The sequence below is a fragment of the Neovison vison genome, chromosome 8, assembly GCF_020171115.1.
Source record: "Neovison vison isolate M4711 chromosome 8, ASM_NN_V1, whole genome shotgun sequence".
Lineage (NCBI taxonomy): Eukaryota > Metazoa > Chordata > Mammalia > Carnivora > Mustelidae > Neogale > Neogale vison.
The window spans coordinates 44,894,832-44,913,797 of NC_058098.1; the positions used below are offsets into that span (position 1 = coordinate 44,894,832).

The window sequence follows — 18,966 nt, forward strand, 5'->3', positions numbered from 1 at the left end:
GGTTGTATGACATGGATTAAGTTAAGGGAAATGAAGCATCTGAAGTTAATGAAAAAGAAAAACTTAGTCCTAAGGGCTTCTGCTTTCGGCAAAGGCAGAGTAAGAGAGACTAGATTTATTCTCCTGCTGGAAAAACCAAAAAGTGGCCAAAATGTAAGAGATAGAAGTTTTTAAGACACTGCTTATCAGGTAACCAAGTAGAATGATGGGAGAGATGGAAAACAAGCCAGGCAAGTCCTCCAATTGCCCTGGCTTCCTGCCTTGAGAGAGTTTTAGGCCATGGCATGGGGCAGGAGAACCCAGTGGGAACCCAGTGGACTCCCTGAATTGAGGAGGCAGGTCTGTAAGTCTATGGAGACTAAAGCTGCTAAGGTCTACGGGACAGAGTATCAGAGAGGAAAAAGCTGCACAGGGAGAGGTATGAGACACCAACAGAGGGTTGTTCTTGAGTATTGAACTGAAGACCAATCATCATGTGAGGAACTAGTGAAGGTCAGGCTGAGGACAGAAAAGGATTCAAGTTCACAGTGCCCAGTGCTTATCCAAAGCTAGAAGCTCTGCCTGTTCTCATCAGCCAGTCTGGAGAAACTTAGGGCTCACTGGAAAACCTTAGGGCATTGGAAGAGTGCACAGAAGAGTTTTGCATCAGTAGTAAGGAATAATTAGCTCTAGAGAGAGCACTGCACCAGTTGTGTCTAACATATCTGTAGAGCAAGAACCAAAAGGATCAAACTGCTCCCAAGTGGCTGAGTTCCAGAGCCAAGTTCAAGAATGAGTATAGGAGTACAAAATTAACTAGCACCCAACTAGGTTAAATTATAAGGTTTAGAATCTAAGAAGATATTACCAGGCACTGAAAAAAGCTGAGACTGTATAATGCATAAGATAGGATAACCAGCTGAAACTACCCTAGATCTGAAGCAGATATTAGAATTAGTGGATGAGAACATTGAAACAATTGTTAGAACTACATAAGTTCCAAAGTTCAAAGAGAGACATGGAAGATATAAAAGCACCCCAAATAAAACCCCTAACATAAAAACTGCAATTCATGAGATGAAAAATACATGGGAGGATTAACTATAGATTAAACATCACAGGAAAAAAAAAGGTTAGTAAACTTGAAATAGAAATGAGAATTAAAAAAATAAGAAAGATATTGTATCAGTGAGCTGTGGGACAATATCAAGTAGCTAATATGTGTGCAGGTAGAGTCTATAAAGACGAGGAGGGAGAGGTTGGAATAGAAAAAATATTTGAAGAAATGATGCCTATAAAGAAATTCTAGATTTTATGAAAACAGTAACCCCACAGACACAGCTCAACAAACAGCAAGCACAGGAAACAGGAAGACAACTCTACCAAAGCCCATCATAATCAAATAGTGGAAAACCAGTGATAAAGAAAGAATTTTAAAAGAAGCCAGAAAGGGGGAAAAGGCAAGCTGGGAACAGAGGAATAAAGATCATAGTTGCAGCAGATTTCTCATTGGAAACAGTGTAAGCAGTAAGACAGTGCAGTTGCATCTTTAAATACCTGGAAGAAGATAATCTATCAACCTAGAATTTTATACCCATTGAGTGTCTTGCAAAAATGAGAGTAAAATTTTGATCTGCACACAAAAGGTGAACAAATTCATTACCAGTGGACATATATTACAAGAAATGTTGGAAGTCCTTCAGGCAGAAGAGAAACAATACCAGATGGAACTGTGGATCTACACAGAGGAATGAGGAATGGTGGCAGGATGGGTACACATGTAAGATTTTGTTTTTATTATTTATATCTCTTTAAAAGATAGTTGATTGCTTAAATAAAATAAAAACAACATAGTCTGGGGCTTCTGGCAAATGTTAAAATGAAATGTATGACAAGAACAGTATAAAAACCAGGAGGATAGAAATGTAAATATACTACTTGAGGTCTCTTCTGCCATACCTGATGTGGTATAGTATAACCTGAAGATAGATGTGATAAGGGGCACCTGCGTGGCTCAGTGGGTTAAAGCCTCTGCCTTTGGCTCAGGTCATGATCCCAGGGTCCTGGGATAGAGCCCCACATCAGGCTCTCTGCTCAGCGAGGAGCCTACTTCCCCTCCTCTCTCTCTGCCTGCCTCTCTGCCTACTTGGGATCTCTGTCAAATAAATAAATAAAATCTTTTAAAAAAAAGATAGAAGTTATAAGTTAAAGATGTAATCATAAACCCTAAAAAATACTGAAGTTGCAAATCAAATTCAGAGAGTTATACTTAATAAAAATACAGGAGAGAGAAAGTGGAACCATAAAAATATACAACAATATACCTGGCTGGCTCAGTTGGTAGAGCGTGTGACTCTTGATCTCAGGGTTGTGAGTTCAAGACCCATGTTGGGTATAGAGATCACTTAAAAATAAAATCTTTTATGGAATATATATATATAACTAATCCAAAAGAAGGCAAAAAGATGTAAAAAGGGTTTAAAGAGCAGAGGAACAAATATAAAACAAATAGCAGAATAGCAGACTTAAACCTAACAATATTGATAATTACATTAAATGTAATGTACATTGAATGTCCCAAAGATTATATAAGATCAAGATAGATTGGATGAAAATGCAAGACTCAATCATATGCAAACAAGAAAAAATGCATTTTTTTAAAAAAAGATTTTATTTCTTATTTGAGAGAGAGAGAGAAAGAGAAAGCACAAGCAGGGGGAGGGGCAGAGGGAGAGGAAGAGGGAGAAGCAGACTCCTTAATGTGTGTAGGCTGACTTGGGGCTTGTTCCCAGCGCTGTGGGATTATGACCCAAGCCAAAGTCAGATACTTAACCAACTGAGCCACCCAGGGACCCAAAAAATGAACTTTAAATACAAAGATACAATAGGTTCAAATTAAAAAGATACAAAAAGATACAGCATGTTAACACTAATGAAAAAGCTGGAGTAGCTTTATTAATTTCAGACATAGTGGATTTCAGAACAAAGAATATTACCAGAAGTAACAAAGATCAAGAGAATGTAACATCCTAAATATTTATGCATCTAATAGAATTTTAAAACACATGAAGCAAAAACTGATAAAACTGCAAATACAAACAAATAAATGACTCTACTTGGAGATTTCAATATCCCTCCCTTAATAATTGACAGAACAAGTAGAAAATCCGTAAGAATATAGACTTTAAGAACACTATCAACAATGTTGACCTAATTGACACTTAATAGAACACTCTACCCCCCAAATGACAGAATATATATACTTCTTCTGTGCACATGAGGTATACCATTTTCTGGGCCACAAGATAAATCTAAATAAAGTTAAAAGAACTTAAGTCATCTAAAGTATGTCTTCTCACAACAAAGACATTACAAGAAGATGGAATTCCAGGTTAATAGCTCTCATGAACATTAATGGAAAAATCCTCAAAAAAACCCTGAGTAATCTGAATTAATACATAAAAAGGACAGTACATCATGACAAAGTAGGGTTTATTCTGGGAATGCAAGGTTAGTTTAACATAAAAAAATCAGGGGTGCCTGGGTGACTCAGTCAGCTAAACATAGTAACTCTTGATCTCAGCTCAGGTCTTGATCTCAGGGTCATGAGTTTAAGCCTTTCCCTGGGCTCCACGCTCGGCATGGAACCTATTAAAAAAAAAAAAAAGTGTAATTCACCATATTAACAAGCTAAAAGATCACCTAATGTTTCTCTCAAAAATACAGGGAAGGCATTTGAAAATTCAACATTCATTTCTCATTAAAACTCTCAGAAAATTAGGAATCAGAAAAAACTTCTTCAGTTTGTTAGAGCTATTTTTGAAAACGCTGTAGCTAACATCATACTTAATGATAGAAGACTAAATGCTTTCCCACCATGGTCAGAAGCAATGCAAGAATGTCTGCTCTCACCTCTTCTATTTAAATTAAACTGGAAGTTCAAGCCAGCATGACAAGACAACAGAAGTAAAAGGCATCCAGATTAGAAAGGAAGAATTAAAACTGTCCTTTATTTGCGGATATAACATAGTCATCTAGAATCTAAAAAACAGCTACTAGAATTAGTAAATAATTTAGCCTCTTGCTCAATATATACAAAAATTAACATGCAAAGTTCAATTTTATTTCCATGTAAAAACAATTAACAACCAGAAATTGAAATAAATGCCATTTACACTAGTATAAATATACAAAATATGAAGAGATAAGCCTGACAAAAGATGTTCAAGACTTGTATGCTGAAAACCACAAAATGTTTCTGAGAGAAATGAAATAAGACCTAAATAAATGGAGAGAGATCCCATGCTCCTGGTTTTGAAGACTGGATATTGTCAAGGTGTCAGATCTTCCTCAATTGGTCAATGCATTCTCAGTCAAAATTTCAGGAGGAATTTTTCTAGAAACTGAAAAATTGATTCCAAAATTCATATGGAAAATGGAAATGACCCTGAATAACCGAAACAACTTTGGAACAGAACAGTTGTTGGACTAATACTACTGATTGCAAGGTTTGCTGTATAGTTCCTGTCATTAGGCCCTTGTGATAACAATGCCAAGGGCAACAGACAGATTAATGGAACAGAATAGAAGACCCAGAAATAGACTCAGCCTATAATCTATAGTGACAAAAGGCAGACAACCGTTTGCGTGTGGTTGACCAAGTGGAACGGACCAGGGAAGGGAGGGGTACTAGAAACACAGAAGCTTTGGGAAGTGATGTATATGCTCATTGTTTTTATTGTGGTGATATTTTTACAGAGGCAGACATAGGTTAAAACTTTTAAAAAGGTATACTTCAAATATATATGGTTTATTGTCAATTATACCTCAATAAAGCAGCTGGAAAAAAGACTGAGTGCAGCTTTCAAGTTATACAGAAGACTAAGAATAATGAAGTAATAACTAACATCTACAGGGAACTAGGAGGAACCAACAGTGCACTAGCATCGCTCTATCTATCTGTCCTTATTTTATTCTCCTAACAACCTGGTCAGGTAGGTGCTTCTTTTAGCCCCTTTTTACAGATGAAGCTGTGGAGACTCCATGACTATCCCAAGCCAGTAAGCTGTGGAGGCAGGATCTGAACCCAAGGCAGTTGGTTCCAGAGCTGGGGCTCTGAACCACTCTAGGTGTTGATGAAATATCTTGCCTTTGTCATCCACAGGGGAGAATCACAGAAGAAGCCACAGCTGAGGAACTTTTGTCTGCAGTCCACAGCGGAAACAGTAGTGAAATGGAGGTAGGACTCGAGCACCGGCTGGTTGGCCCCACAAGGGTCACTATTCATTGAGTGTTGGTGGGCTTGCTCCTCTTCCAGGCCTCCCTGCCTCTCTCTACCAGCTCAGAGCTGCCACTTTTTTAGCACTGATTCCCCAAAGCCTCCCTCAGTGAAGTCTTCCTCCACCAAGATATCCTTTGTTCTGTATCCTTTGTACAGCTTGGTCCTAGAAGCTATACTGTTAGAATTTCAGGCCAAGGGGTGGTAGAATCTTCTGCCACCTGACACATGTGGCACACTTCTTCATCCTTTGCTGGCTTCCTTCTCCTTGCCCACACCTTCCTTTGTTGAACCTCCTTGGCCCTCTCTGGTGGGGTATGTCCTGTTTCCTGCTAGAAAATCAAGGATTCGGGTCATTTGGCTGGGCTCTGTGGACACTGCTCGGGATTTCAAATTTTTCCTAAGGAGCAGATGAGGGCCTTGAAAGTTGTAAGTGGGAGAGTCACATGATGAGACACTCTCATGCCCCAGTGGTGAGCCCAGTTCTGAGCTTTCAGTGGGTTCCCTGGTGCCTCTTCTGGGCTTGTGAGTCAACCCGAGAAGTCTGGAGAGCCCTTGACCAAACACGAAGTCAGGTCATCTCCACAGAGGTCCTGGGAGGACCACATTAATGGAGCACTAATCTCAAATGTCGGAATTCTGAGCGAGGGCCAGATTTTGGTCCCCCTTTCTTCTCCAGATTCTGAGCCATTAGGAAGTCTACATGGAAGTCACCTGGGGTAAAGGTGCCTCTTGATGTTGGCCAAAGCTGAACTGGGGGGAAAATGTTGGCCCTGTAACAAGTGTATTTCCTAGTTCCCCACCACTGAATTCAGTGTACACACCTGGCTGGAGGCGTCTTCACTGTTGGAGAGGGGTCAGCCCTGCTAGGTAGAGTGTGTGGAGGTCAGGGGAACTCATGCAGTCAGGAGCCAGATATGCTGCTAGGAATAGAGTGCAGCAGGCAGGCGGGGGTCCATTTTCTGAATCTCACTTTAGCACCTGCCATGGGACCCCACCCATGTCTTTCTGGCACTGGTCATTCCTCAGTACCCGAGGATGGGAACTTCAGGTGCCTGGTTTTTTTCTGGCGCCATGCCGGCAAGCAGGTCAGAATCTTTGGGGAACAGCCATCAGATAATGACTGAACGTAGTTGGAGAAGCAGTACCCCAGTTTCTTTGCCTCTTAGGTGAGACAGCTCTGAGATGTATTCTCCAGGGTCTCCCAGGGATCTCAGCAGGATGGAGCGGGACACTCTGCACTGCTGTCCTTTCTTTCCTTGCCTCCCTTCCCCACTCTCCCTGCAGAATTTCCTCTCATCCCTCCTTAGATAAACTTAGCTCAGAGTTTGCTTCTGGGGACACCCAATGCTACTTGCATTCCTTGACCCACACCAGGGCACTGACTCCTCAGGCTCTGGGGAGGAGAGAAGGAGGCATGGAGCAGAGGGTGAGGCATGCTATACTTGTACGAGGTCGCTATTCCTGTAGGACCCCAAACCAGAATGTGGATGTGGAGGAGGGGACAGGACGGTCCCTGCTGTGTAAGACATACTGAACCCCCAGAGGGCCCCTGGGTCAACAAGGTAGATTGATGTCCTATGTTTATCTCCTCTCCCTTCTGGAAAAAAAGCCACAGAAATGACAGTAAAGCAATAAGAAGGGGGCCACAAATCCACAAAGACAACACAACTAGGAGAGAAGATATTGGACAGTGAGCCCTTTCAAAATGTTGAGAATGAAGAAAATCAATGGAGGAGTTTACACTGGCTTAGCACAGTGGAGAAAGCCTTTTTCTCCTGTGTCCACAAAAGGCCTGGGACTTCTGGAAGGAAGGGTAAAGACTGGGCTGAAGTGAGGAGTCTGACAGACTGGTAGCAGACAGCTCCTGGCCCGTCCACCATGCTCAAGTGAAGTAACTAAATGATCATTCTCTAGATAGATGGGATGAAAACAGCTCCAAATTCAGATTTAGGCTGCACTGTGTGAGGCTGTGTAATGGAGGAGAACAGAACAGACGGGAAAGTGGAACTCTCCATTTCAAAGGTAGAAACCCTGTCCTCTCCTGCTATCATGTTCTCTGAATGCCAGAAGCCAGGTCTTTGTATAAGTTTTTTCTTATCACTGTGGTAACAAATTACCATGAATGTAGTGGCTTAAAACAACATAAATTTATTATTATATAGTTCTGGAGGTCAGAAACCCCAAACGAGTGCTAAGATCCATGTGCAGGCAGAACTCTGTTCCTTCTGAGGCTCTGGGGAGAATCCCTCCCTTGCCTTTGCCAGCTTCTGGAAGCTACTTGCATTCCTTGACATGTGGTACCCTCATCTTCAAAGCTGGTAACATCTTCCAGTCTCTCGACTCTGACCTTCCTGCCTTTTTTTTTTTTTTTAAATAAGGACCCTTCTGCTTATATTGGGCCCACCTAGATAACCCATGGTAATCTCCGTGTTAAAATCTTGTGTTAAAATCTTCACTTGCGTTAAAAACTTCACTTGTGTTAAAGTTAAAATCTTGTATTAAAATCTTCACTTAATGACCTCTGCAAAGTCCCTGTTGCTCTGTAAAATGCACAGGTTCCAGGGATAGGGCCATGTATAGTTTGGGGGGCCACTGTTCTGCCTATCACAGTCTCCAAAAGATTGAGCACATATTCAGAGACACAGGAGTAAATGCCAAAGAAATGAGAAAGTTGAAAGGGCTAGCCAATAGGAAGAGGGATCAGCGGGACAGGGGACTCCTGATTTTCTTTATAAGGTTTTAGTGCTGATATTATTTTCATGTTGGATGCATTACTTTGATTTAAAAGAACTCTGAGAAGGATCTCAGTATGAATCATTTTCCTCTAACTGAGCTGGAATACCTTCTTAGACACCCCTAAAATGAGACTGGAAGGTCTAATGCCAACTTTCCAGATGGTTCTGCCGGTTGGACCTCTCTGGACTCCACCTCATCACCAAATCACCCAAACAGTCCCAAGATTGAAAAATTCTTGTAGCACAAAATCACAGTGAAAATGTTTGGGGAGACAGGTGTTTTGCTTACAGAATTGAGAGGTATATAACCCTACCCCACCCAGTGTTATAGTTGAAATGTGGATTCAATGGGAAAGACCAGTGGAAACCATTCCTTTCCTGACCTTCACATGAGGACATCTTTCAATCCCATTATGAATCTTGAATATCTCTTTAGGAACATCTCATTGAAACTAGGCCTGGCTCAGGATGATTTGTTTCAGGTGAGACTGTCACATCCTGCCTAGGGAGACCAGGTAATGTAGACACGATGCCACCATGAGCCCATTAAATTGAAGAAAATGAATAGGATTCCTGCTTGGTCCCTCTTGTCTCCTTGCTGTAGGACATAGAAAACCTCAGTCAGCAGTCCACTGTGTGTGATACAGATAGCCGTGTCAGCTGTCTGAGCTTGGCATCCATTTCACTGCCCAAGGAGACCAGTGACTTCCGCCCCATCTACAAGGGAGCCTCAACTGCTTTTTGTATTCAGCTCTTTTGTATCGAGGAGAAATATGAAGCAAGGCAAGTACCGATCCCGGGTTGTCTGTTATATAGTAAGACTTTTCTTAAGGCAGTGGTGGCCTCACATTTTATTCGTATGGAGCCTGTGGTTTCCAAACGTGGCCTCACATCCTAATCCCCTTGGTTTTTGTTGGTTGGTTGGTTGGTTTGCTTGCTTGCTTTTTGTTTTGTTTTTGTTTTTGTTTTTTCTTTTTTTAAGTCCAGATTTCTGGGCCCAAGTCCCTGAGGTTTCAGTCCATAAAATTTGAGCAAGGGCCATAGAATCGGACTGCCCAGGTTTTGGCTCACCTGTGTAACAACAGTTGGAGATCTGGACAATCATCACTTATGTAACCATGGGCTGCTCTCCATTCTTTAAAGTTTGCATTGGCGGGAGGGGGAAGGCTTTGGATTTAGGTGGTTGCTTGTCTGGAGTCTTTTGGTTGCAAGTATCAGAAAATCCAACCCAAATGGGCTTTTAAAAAATGGAATAATTGCTTCATATCACAAAGGTTAAGTCTACTGGTAGGATTGATTTTTAATGTGGCTTGATTCAAGATGAGCCCATCAAGTTCCAATTTTCTCTCTCTGCCTCCTGCCTTTGGTTCTCTGCTGCTGGTCCCATTCTCAAAGCAGTGTCACTTCTTGGGACCAAAGAAATGGACAGTGGGCTGAGGCTTTGTACCAGAACCTAGTGAGGATGACTTTGAGCCTGGCTTTCAAGCTAAAGCCCCATCGGACCTGATCAGTCTGGGCTCATTCCTGAGCTGATGGATGGGGCCAGGCCAGGACTTGATGACAGTTTAGTCCTTTGCCTCATGTTTCCCTCCCTCACTACCACCCGCAAATTTGGGGCTGGAGCCTTACACACATGTAATCTGAGGGTGGCTAGTAGGACACTGAACAGCATTCCAGGAGAGCTGCTAGAAGGAGGAGGCATGGTGCCAGACAAAGCCTGGGTGCCCACCAGACCACTTAGTCACCCCACTTCCTATCCCTGTGTGTTCAGTACTTCTGTTGTCTGTTGTCTAGAAGTGGACCTTTGACCTTGATGCCCAGATTCCATATCTCCTTTAGAATTCCCACTGACTCCACCATTTTATTGCACAGAACAATCTGGAAGAAGAAAAGGTCGGCCCATTTTGATAGACCAGAAGGATCAGGGTATCCTTTAGATGACCAAGAGTGCTGCTAGACATTTTCTTCTTAGAGAATGTGTTTAAACATACTCCCAGTCTCCCAATCTCACTTAAATGTTTTACTCGTACTTTTTTCCTTTTAAGTTTTCAATTTCTTTGGAAATCTTAGAAGTTGAAAAGGGAAGTCTTTATTTTACTTGTATGGTAGACATCTAAAAAGCCTATAAGCCCTTCTAGACTTGTTGTGTATATTTATTTTTCCCTGTGCATTCAGATACGATTGTGCTTAGAATGTGACTTTTGAATTTTCAGACAGCAACTTGATGAACCATTATGGTTTACCTGTGAGTATAGAACCATAGGTGGTAAGAAAATCTTTTGCATGTAAAAGAGAAAAAGATCAGAATTGCTTATAATAAACCCACATCTCTCTGACAGCTCTAACAAAAAAGGGAGAGATTATTTCACAGAATGACTGTTGAACCTCTTTGAATGCACAGGTTATTAATTGTTATAGTAATGTGTTTAGTTATAGAAAAATATTTTACTACTGAAATATGAAGCTTATGATTTTCTGCAAGTTGATCAATGTTCAGCTAGACATAAATTCTGACTAGTGGTTGGCTATCACTGCCTGACAGGAAGAGAGCCATAAATCTTTTAAAATATATACTGATACTGCTTTTGCTTGTGGGTCAGTGACAACGCTTACTGTCTTGTTTACAGGTCACTGGACTTTATGAATTTTGTTTTCAGCCTTTTCCCTGTAAGTACATGCTGAATTTTGAGTAATACAATTGGTTTTGCAAGCTAGAAAATTTATAGAAAAGCAAAATGCCATATTCACTGTCCAAACATGTACATCTCCATGAATGTTAAGGTTTGAATTGCTTTCGTTTTCTGAAAATAAGGTTGAATGACATATCATGGACTCTTCAAAATATTGATGTTTCTGTTCCCTTTAAATGTCCAATTTCTTTTAAGGATAGCTTTAACGGTGTTTTGTTAGAATCAGATCATTAATAGAAGGCTGCAAGTATATGAAAATGTCAGAAACGACACAAAAGTGTATTAGACTGCCATATTACTTTATAGTTTACAGTGGCTCAGAGAATTCTGAAATCATTAGATTGCGTTTCTGAGAGTAGGCAAGTAGGAATTTGTGATCGATGTTTTGGTGGGCGTCGCCCAACAGAGTGTCTGACATGGAAGAGGCACTCAACCCACTATGACAGGTTTGGCGGATGGGCCGGGCAAACAGACCAGTGCAGACAACATACTCTGTTCCTGTCTTCTGCCTCCATTTTTGATTCACTGTTGTCGAGGGGTGGACATTCTAATCAACTTCTCACTTTATTGGAGGGAAGAAAGTGGAGAAGGAAGATGATTGAGGAAAAAATGGATTTTTACAAAGATGTTTTTCCTCCCTCACCTATCAGTTAAGTCAATAACTAGATTTCTTCACTTTGGTAATTACAAACAAAGTATCTATTGTCTTATTTTTCCTGATACTCTTTCTACTGAGGCAAAAAACAAATATGGTTTAATAATGTTTCCTGAAGCCTATGTGATTATAGGTTGTATTTCCTTATTTTGTTAATATAATGAAGGCTTGTAGTAATGATCTCCATTGTTCTCGTAACTTTTGGGGATTAATTTTTAAGGCATTTTGAAGCTCATAAAGCAATGTAGATTATCCTAAGGTAGGATTTACAAAGCCAATTTCCCTCAGAGATGCCCCAAAGTAATTTTCCTGCATTTAAATTCACTCCTACTTTGAAGTCCAAATAAAGGCAGAGCTCCAGCATTACAAAAGCAATGCTGGCTTTAAAAAGGCAAAAGACACTTTTACAGTTTAATTCTGTTGTCTTTCAGGCTATGTGGAAACAGGAACAAAATACTTCTATTGTGCATCCTTAAATCCTTCAAATCAAGTCAAAGCAGTTCATTGTAGTCTCCTTCTCCCAGAGAAGTCCGCTGAGACTTGGCACCCATTCCTTACTTTCAGCTTGAGTTTTTCAACAACTTGACTTTCAAGTTCCCCAAAAGGAACTGTGTTATTTTGCTAGAAAGAAGGAAGATAAGGTCAAACAATGATTCACTCCTTTGGTTTGCACTAACATCCCCAGGGTTTTGGATTAGCACAAGTAATGCCTTCACAGGGTTCAGGAGGAGGCAAGATCCCAAAGGGACAAATTAGCTCTGGGAAGAGCAAGCCACTCCTGCAGGCACCTGGCAGAGGGTCAAGTGGGTTGTGTGGAACACAGATGGTCTAGGGCAGCTCTGTCTGATAGACAACAAATTCTAGCCAAATAAGTAATCTAACTATTCTAGCAGCCACATTAAAAAAAATAAATAAACAAAACAAAAAAGACACAGGTGAATTCGATTTTAATACTATATTTTATTTAACTGAATATGCCCCAAATTTAATCATTTTCACATGTAATCAGCATGAAAAGCTATTGAGATATTTTACGGTCTTTTCCCCAGTGTTTGAAATCTGAAATATATTATTACACCTGTAGCACATTTCAATGAAAACACTACGTTTTTATCAGAAATACTTGATCTGCACTTAGATTTCATAAAATTTACAGTTGAATAAGCAGATTCATAAACCCAAGTTGTTCTAACATAAAACTTTCCCAATAGCTGAGTATCAGTTTTTTAACTTAAATTTTAAAATTAAGGAAAATGAAATAAAATTAAAAACTCAGTACCCAGTCACACTAGCTACATTCCCCAAAACCCACTGTCCAAACATGGCGGCTGGTTCCCATACTGGGCAGTGCAGATCTCAGGGATAAGTGGCAGCTCTGAGGACATCTGGTTCCTCCTACGCCTGCTAACTAAACACACTTCCCAGGTTAAACACATCCTTAGCTCTGTTCGCCTAAATGGGATCATGTCATGATAAAATACAGATGTCCATTCATGAATAATACAAGATTTTAAAAAAGAAAAGTCCAGGATCACCACACTCTCATCTTAGAGGAGGGAACCAGGGCTAGTGCTCTATCACTTAGCAAGCCTGGAGACTTCGCTATGATACCCGTGCTCCTTCATTGCCTCCAGGGTGCAAGTGAATTTGCCAGCACAAAGAACCTTACTTTCAAAACTGACTTCCACAGAAGGGCTGTGCGAATGGGTCCCATGGTTTACAATGTTCATTCATGTAGGTTTTAGCAGGACTTGCGGAGATTTTCTCAGTGTGCTTATAGTTCCTTATCCTCTTGAATTTCATATGATTACTTTCCAAATTACAGGAAAGTTGAACTTGAATACCCTGTCCTTTACACATTTTACCCCCTATTTTCTATAGTGTTTGGCAGCAGGAATTTGTTTAGTGATGAATGGTTTCCAATTCTCTCCCTGTGTGTCCTGGTCGCCAATCACGTTAGGACAAGAACTTCTGCATCATTTCCCTGCCGCACCTCACGCCTGAGTTTGCCCTCATTCAGAACTTTGTGAAGATTGTCCCCTTCAACAACTGTACGCTGGAGCAGGATCTCTATGTCTTCCATCGGGCTGGACTGCTCAAGTAAGTGAACGTACCTTCGGCCAAAAGACAATCCATGAAATTAAGCAAAGAGAATGGAACAAGGAGCTTGCTGCCATTTTAACTTAATGGTTTCTTTCAAAAATTGTTTTTTAATTGGTGGAGAGCTTGATCAAGTGATTTTAACCTTGGGTTCGGGAAAAAGTCATATTAAAAAGTTATCTGTCCAGTCAGACATTTTATTGTCAACAAAAGACCATACGATACCAAAATAGAAAAACTGACTAAAAAAAAAAAAAAAAAAAAAGCAAGACTATTTGCATATGAAGAAAAACAAACAAAAAATAATGGGTATTTAAAATCTTCAAACATATTCATCAGGGGAATGGAAACCCAGACAAGAAGAGATATCATTTTTTATCATATTGGTAAGATCTAAAATAGAGAAGCATTCAGTTCCTTTTTTTTTTTTTTTAAAGATTTTATTTATTCATTTGACACACAGAGAGAGATCACAAGTAGGCAAAGAGGCAGGCAGAGAGAGAGAGGGAGATGCAGGTTCCCTGCTAAGCAGAGAGCCCGATGCAGGACTCCATCCCAGGATCCTGAGATCATGACCTGAGCTGAAGGCAGAGACTTAACCCACTGAACCACCCAGGCACCCTGGAGATGATTTTTTTTTTTAAGATTTTTTTTTTAATTAAAAAAATTTTTTTTTAATTTTTTTTTTTAGATTTTTTCTATTTGACAGAGAGAAATCACAAGTAGGCAGAGAGGCAGGCAGAGAGAGAGAGGGGAGAAAGGAGGTTCCCCGCGGAGCAGAGAGCCCGACGCGGGGCTCGATCCCAGAACCCTGGGATCATGACCTGAGCCGAAGGCAGAGGCTTTAACCCACTGAGCCACCCAAGCGCCCCTAAAATTTATTTTCAACATAACAGTATTCATTGTTTTTGCACCACACCCAGTGCTCCATGCAATCCGTGCCCTCTCCAACACCCACCACCTGGTTCCCCCAACCTTCCACCACCCCCACCCAAGCATTCAGTTCTAATGAAACAATGTGGCAGTGGTCAGAATGTAGTTGACAAGAAATTTCCAAGGGCAGTTTGGCCAGAATACTGTAGTGGTTCATATCTGTCAACTCTTTAATTCCACTCCTAGAAATATATCCTAAAAACTGGTTGCAGAGATGCAAAGAAAAATTTATATATAAGGACTAAAGATATTGGAAATACTCTAAATGTACAAAAGTAGAAGAATGTTTAAATACTTTATAGTAACTATATGAAGGAATTATAACTCTGTTTGCAATTCATTTAAAGAACATTTAATGAATGGAAAATGCTCAGAATGTAACGCTAGGCTCATACCATTATATAAAACAGCATCTAAACATGACCTAAATTTCTAAAGAAAGACAAAACATGACTAAACTAGAGTAAGGGAGGACATGAAGATGTGCTACTATGCTGTGCCACCTGACTCCTCTTGTTTAGGACTAAAGAACTCACTTTCAAACTGTGAACAGTTTGAAGCTGGGTCCCACTTGAAAGAGATCACCCTGGACTGAAGAGAAGGGCTTTGCCCAAGTTTGTGCCTCCCAAAGAACAGCCTGCATCCAGTGACTAGTTTTGCATGTGGGAGGTTGGGGGGAGGAGATGGAGTATAAAAGGGCAGCAACTCCCTCAAAGGAGGGACAACTCTGAAGGGTCTTCCCAGAACTCCCAGCGGGATCTGCCGGGTGTTTGTTGTAACCCTACTGCTTGCAGTCTGACTTCTCCCTCTGCCCTGTCCTGCTTCTGTCAGCTCTTTCAGAGGGGGAGGGTCCTAAGAGCTCAAAAATCCCGGCCTATAGAGTACTGTGTGAGGCTGCCTCCCAGAGAGCCTGGCCTGCAACACTAGAGGGGGTCACCAGTTGCCCCGGGTGGTAGTAGGAGCATCCGGGATGATTTTTAATTCCCTTCTTTACATTGCCTAAAATTTGGAATTCTATACCCAGTTTGAGTACTGCCTAGGATTCTTGTGCTGACAAGTAGCAGAAACCCATCCAATTGGCTTAAGTAACTGGAGAATTTATTACCACACAGAGTCAAGTGAAGAATCCAGTCAAGTGAAGAATCCATCCATCCAACCAATGGCGATGCCGTTTTCACAGAGGGTTTAGTTAGCCCTATTTGATCTGCCTCTTCCAGGTTGACCCGTCTTAGCCCAGTGCTTCCTCTGTAGTTGCAGGATGGGTGAGGTAGTTTTAGACACTTTAACTCAGTCCAATGGGAAAAGAGGGGTGGGTAGGCTTCTTTTCAGAAGCCCCAACACAAAAGTCTATTTGCCTCTCATTGGCTCAGATTGTGTTCTATGCTGACCCATCCTGGGCCAAAGGCTGCTGTCTGGCATCACTTAGGTGCGTTCCCGGAGCTCAAGAGTTAGAGGTGTGCATTGCCAGACACCAGTCTGAGGGCATCACTGAAGAAACGGGCAGTTGAGCTGCTCCCCACAGCTCTGTTTCAGGACAGGACCACCTTGATCAATAGAAAATAAACAGTATATGTGTGATAGAAATAATATCAATACTTTGCATTTCCTGTAATTTACCTTTTTCAAGCTACTGTCATATATATGTAGTCTTATTCTTATAAGATATTATAGAGTTCATTAAACTGCGTTTAAAATGCATGCATTTTATAGAATATAGATGAGACCTTAGTAAAGTTGCTGCAAAATCTTATGACAAAGGGGTTGGGGGAGTAGTTCTAAAGAGCTTTCTCTATAACTGATGTATTAGCCTTTTAAGTGAAACTTGGAGAAACATCCTAAATGATCACTTTATGTTTGGGGGCTGCCTAAATGAGTTTTGGCATCTTCACTCAGCACATTGCTATGCAGATTTTGAAAAAAATAGAAACAGATCTATGGAATGATGTCTAGGATGGTGAAAAAAAGCAAGTAGTCAAACAGTAATAGTATTAGTACTGATATCTTACATGTATGGTAGGTTTATAGTATTTTGGTCACTTTCTTAATCACTTTCCATGTATCAATATGCACAGTGACTTTATTAGCTAGGAACCATTATTATTATCCCCATCTTACAGATAAGGAAACAGACGGAGAGAGGTTAAGTAATTAGTTCAAAGTGAATCAGCAGGACGTGGCAGAGCTGGTACTAGAACTAAGGCAGTTCGGGGCACCTGGGTGGCTCAGTCAGTTAAGCATTCAACTCTTAATTTTGGCTCAGGTCATAATCTCAGGGTCCTGGTATCAAGCCCCCCATGAGGCTCCCTGCTCAGGGCAGAGTCTGCTTGAGATTTTCTCTCTCCCTCTCTCTTAGCCCCTCTCCACCCTGCTCACACTGGCACACACACTCTCTCTCTCTCTCTCTTAAAAAAAAAAAAAAAAGAACTAAAGCAGTTAGCTTCTAGAGTCAGCTCATCACCCCTTCACATACTGCTTTCTTTACTGTGTTTTCAGGTAAAGCTACTATAACAGAGAGACCCCAAAGCCCCAAAACACAGTGACTTGAGCCAGAGAGAAATTCCACATCTATCACACAGAAGGGCAGACCTGGACAGAAGAGCAGACTTTTCATTATAGATCCCAGATATCAACCTTTTGTCTGTACTGTCATTTGCAAATATCTTCTCCCATTCCGTGGGTTGCCTCTTTGTTTTCCTGACTGTTTCCTTTGCTGTGCAGAAGCTTTTGGTTTTGATGAAGTCCCAAAAGTTCATCTTCGCTTTTGTTTCCTTTGCCTTTGGAGACATATCTTGAAAGAAGTTGCTGTGGCTGATATCGAAGAGATTACTACTTATGTTCTCCTCTAGGATTCGGATGGATTCCTGTCTCACATTGAGGTCTTTTATCCATTTTGAGTTTATCTTTGTGTACGGTGTAAGAGAATGGTCGAGTTTCATTCTTCTACATATAGCTGCCCAGTTTTCCCAGCACCATTTATTGAAAAGACTGTCTTTTTTCCACTGTATATTTTTTCCTGTTTTGTCGAAGATTATTTGACCATAGAGTTTGAGGGTCCATATCTGGGCTCTCTACTCTGTTCCACTGGTCTATGTGTCTGTTTTTATGCCAGTACCATGCTGTCTTGGTGATCACAGTTTTGTAGTAAATCTTGAAATCAGGTAACATGATGCCCCCTGTTTTATTTTTGTTTTTCAACATTTCCTTAGTGATTCGGGGTCTCTTCTGATCCCATACAAATTTTAGGATTATTTGCTCCAGCTCTTTGAAGAATACTGGTGGAATTTTGATCGGAATAGCATTAAAAAGGCAATATAGACATTTTAACAATGTTTATTCTTCCAATCCAAGAACATGGAATGGTCTTCCTTCTTCAGGATCTATAATGAGCTCCTCAAACTCAACACACACAAAACAGACAATCATATCAAAAAATGGGCAGAAGATATGGACAGACACTTCTCCAATAAAGACATACAAATGGCTATCAGACACATGAAAAAATGTTCATCATCACTAGCCATCAGGGAGATTCAAATTAAAACTACATTGAGATATCACCTTACACCAGTTAGAATGGCCAAAATTAGCAAGACAGGAAACAACATGTGTTGGAGAGGATGTGGAGAAAGGGGAACCCTCTTACACTGTTGGTGGGAATGCAAGTTGGTGCAGCCTCTTTGGAGAACAGAGTGGAGATTCCTCAAGAAATTAAAAATAGAACTTCCCTATGACCCTGCCGTTGCACTATTGGGTATTTACCCCAAAGATACAGATGTAGTGAAAAGAATGGCCATCTGTACCCCAATGTTTATGGCAGCAATGGCCACGGTCACCAAACTATGGAAAGAACCAAGATGCCCTTCAATGGACGAATGGATAAGGAAGATGTGGTCCATATACACTATGGAGTATTATGCCTCCATCAGAAAGGACGAATACCCACTTTTGTAGCAACATGGATGGGACTGGGGCGCCTGGGTGGCTCAGTGGGTTAAGCCGCTGCCTTCGGCTCAGGTCATGATCTCAGGGTCCTGGGATCGAGTCCCACATCGGGCTCTCTGCTCTGCAGGGAGCCTGCTTCCTCCTCTCCCTCTCTCTGCCTGCCTCTCTGTCTGCTTGTGATCTCTGTCTGTCAAATAAATAAATAAAATCTTTAAAAAAAAAAAACATGGATGGGACTGGAAGAGATTATGCTGAGTGAAATAAGTCAAGCAGAGGGAGTCAATTATCATATGGTTTCACTTATTTGTGGAGCATAACAAATAGCATGGAGGACATGGGGAGTTAGGAGAAGGGAGTTGGGGTAAATTGGAAGGGGAGGTGAACCATGAGAGACTATGGACTGAAAAACAATCTGAGGGTTTTGAAGGGGCGGGGGATGGGAGGTCAGGGTACCAGGTGATGGGTATTATAGAAGGCACGTATTGCATGGAGCACTGGGTGTGGTGCAAAAATAATGAACTGTTATGCTGAAAATAAAAAATAAATTTAAAAAAAAAGAGCAGACTTTTCCCCATGAAGTTGTGTGGGGACCCAGGTTCCTTCTCTGACTGCTTCTTCATCTGGTAGAATAAGGGTGTTTATCTAACATCT

General features: G+C 41.0%; 1 protein-coding gene across 1 annotated transcript in view; it reads left to right on the forward strand.

Annotated features, from left to right (window-relative positions):
- Positions 1 to 18,966, forward strand: part of CFAP61 (cilia and flagella associated protein 61) — a 298,453-nt gene that overhangs the window by 69,976 nt on the left and 209,511 nt on the right. Inside the window, exons 9-12 of the mRNA XM_044263545.1 lie at positions 5,144 to 5,218; positions 8,600 to 8,778; positions 10,623 to 10,662; positions 13,301 to 13,440. Coding sequence (XP_044119480.1) covers positions 5,144 to 5,218; positions 8,600 to 8,778; positions 10,623 to 10,662; positions 13,301 to 13,440 — 434 coding nt within the window. The remainder of the gene's footprint in view (positions 1 to 5,143; positions 5,219 to 8,599; positions 8,779 to 10,622; positions 10,663 to 13,300; positions 13,441 to 18,966) is intronic.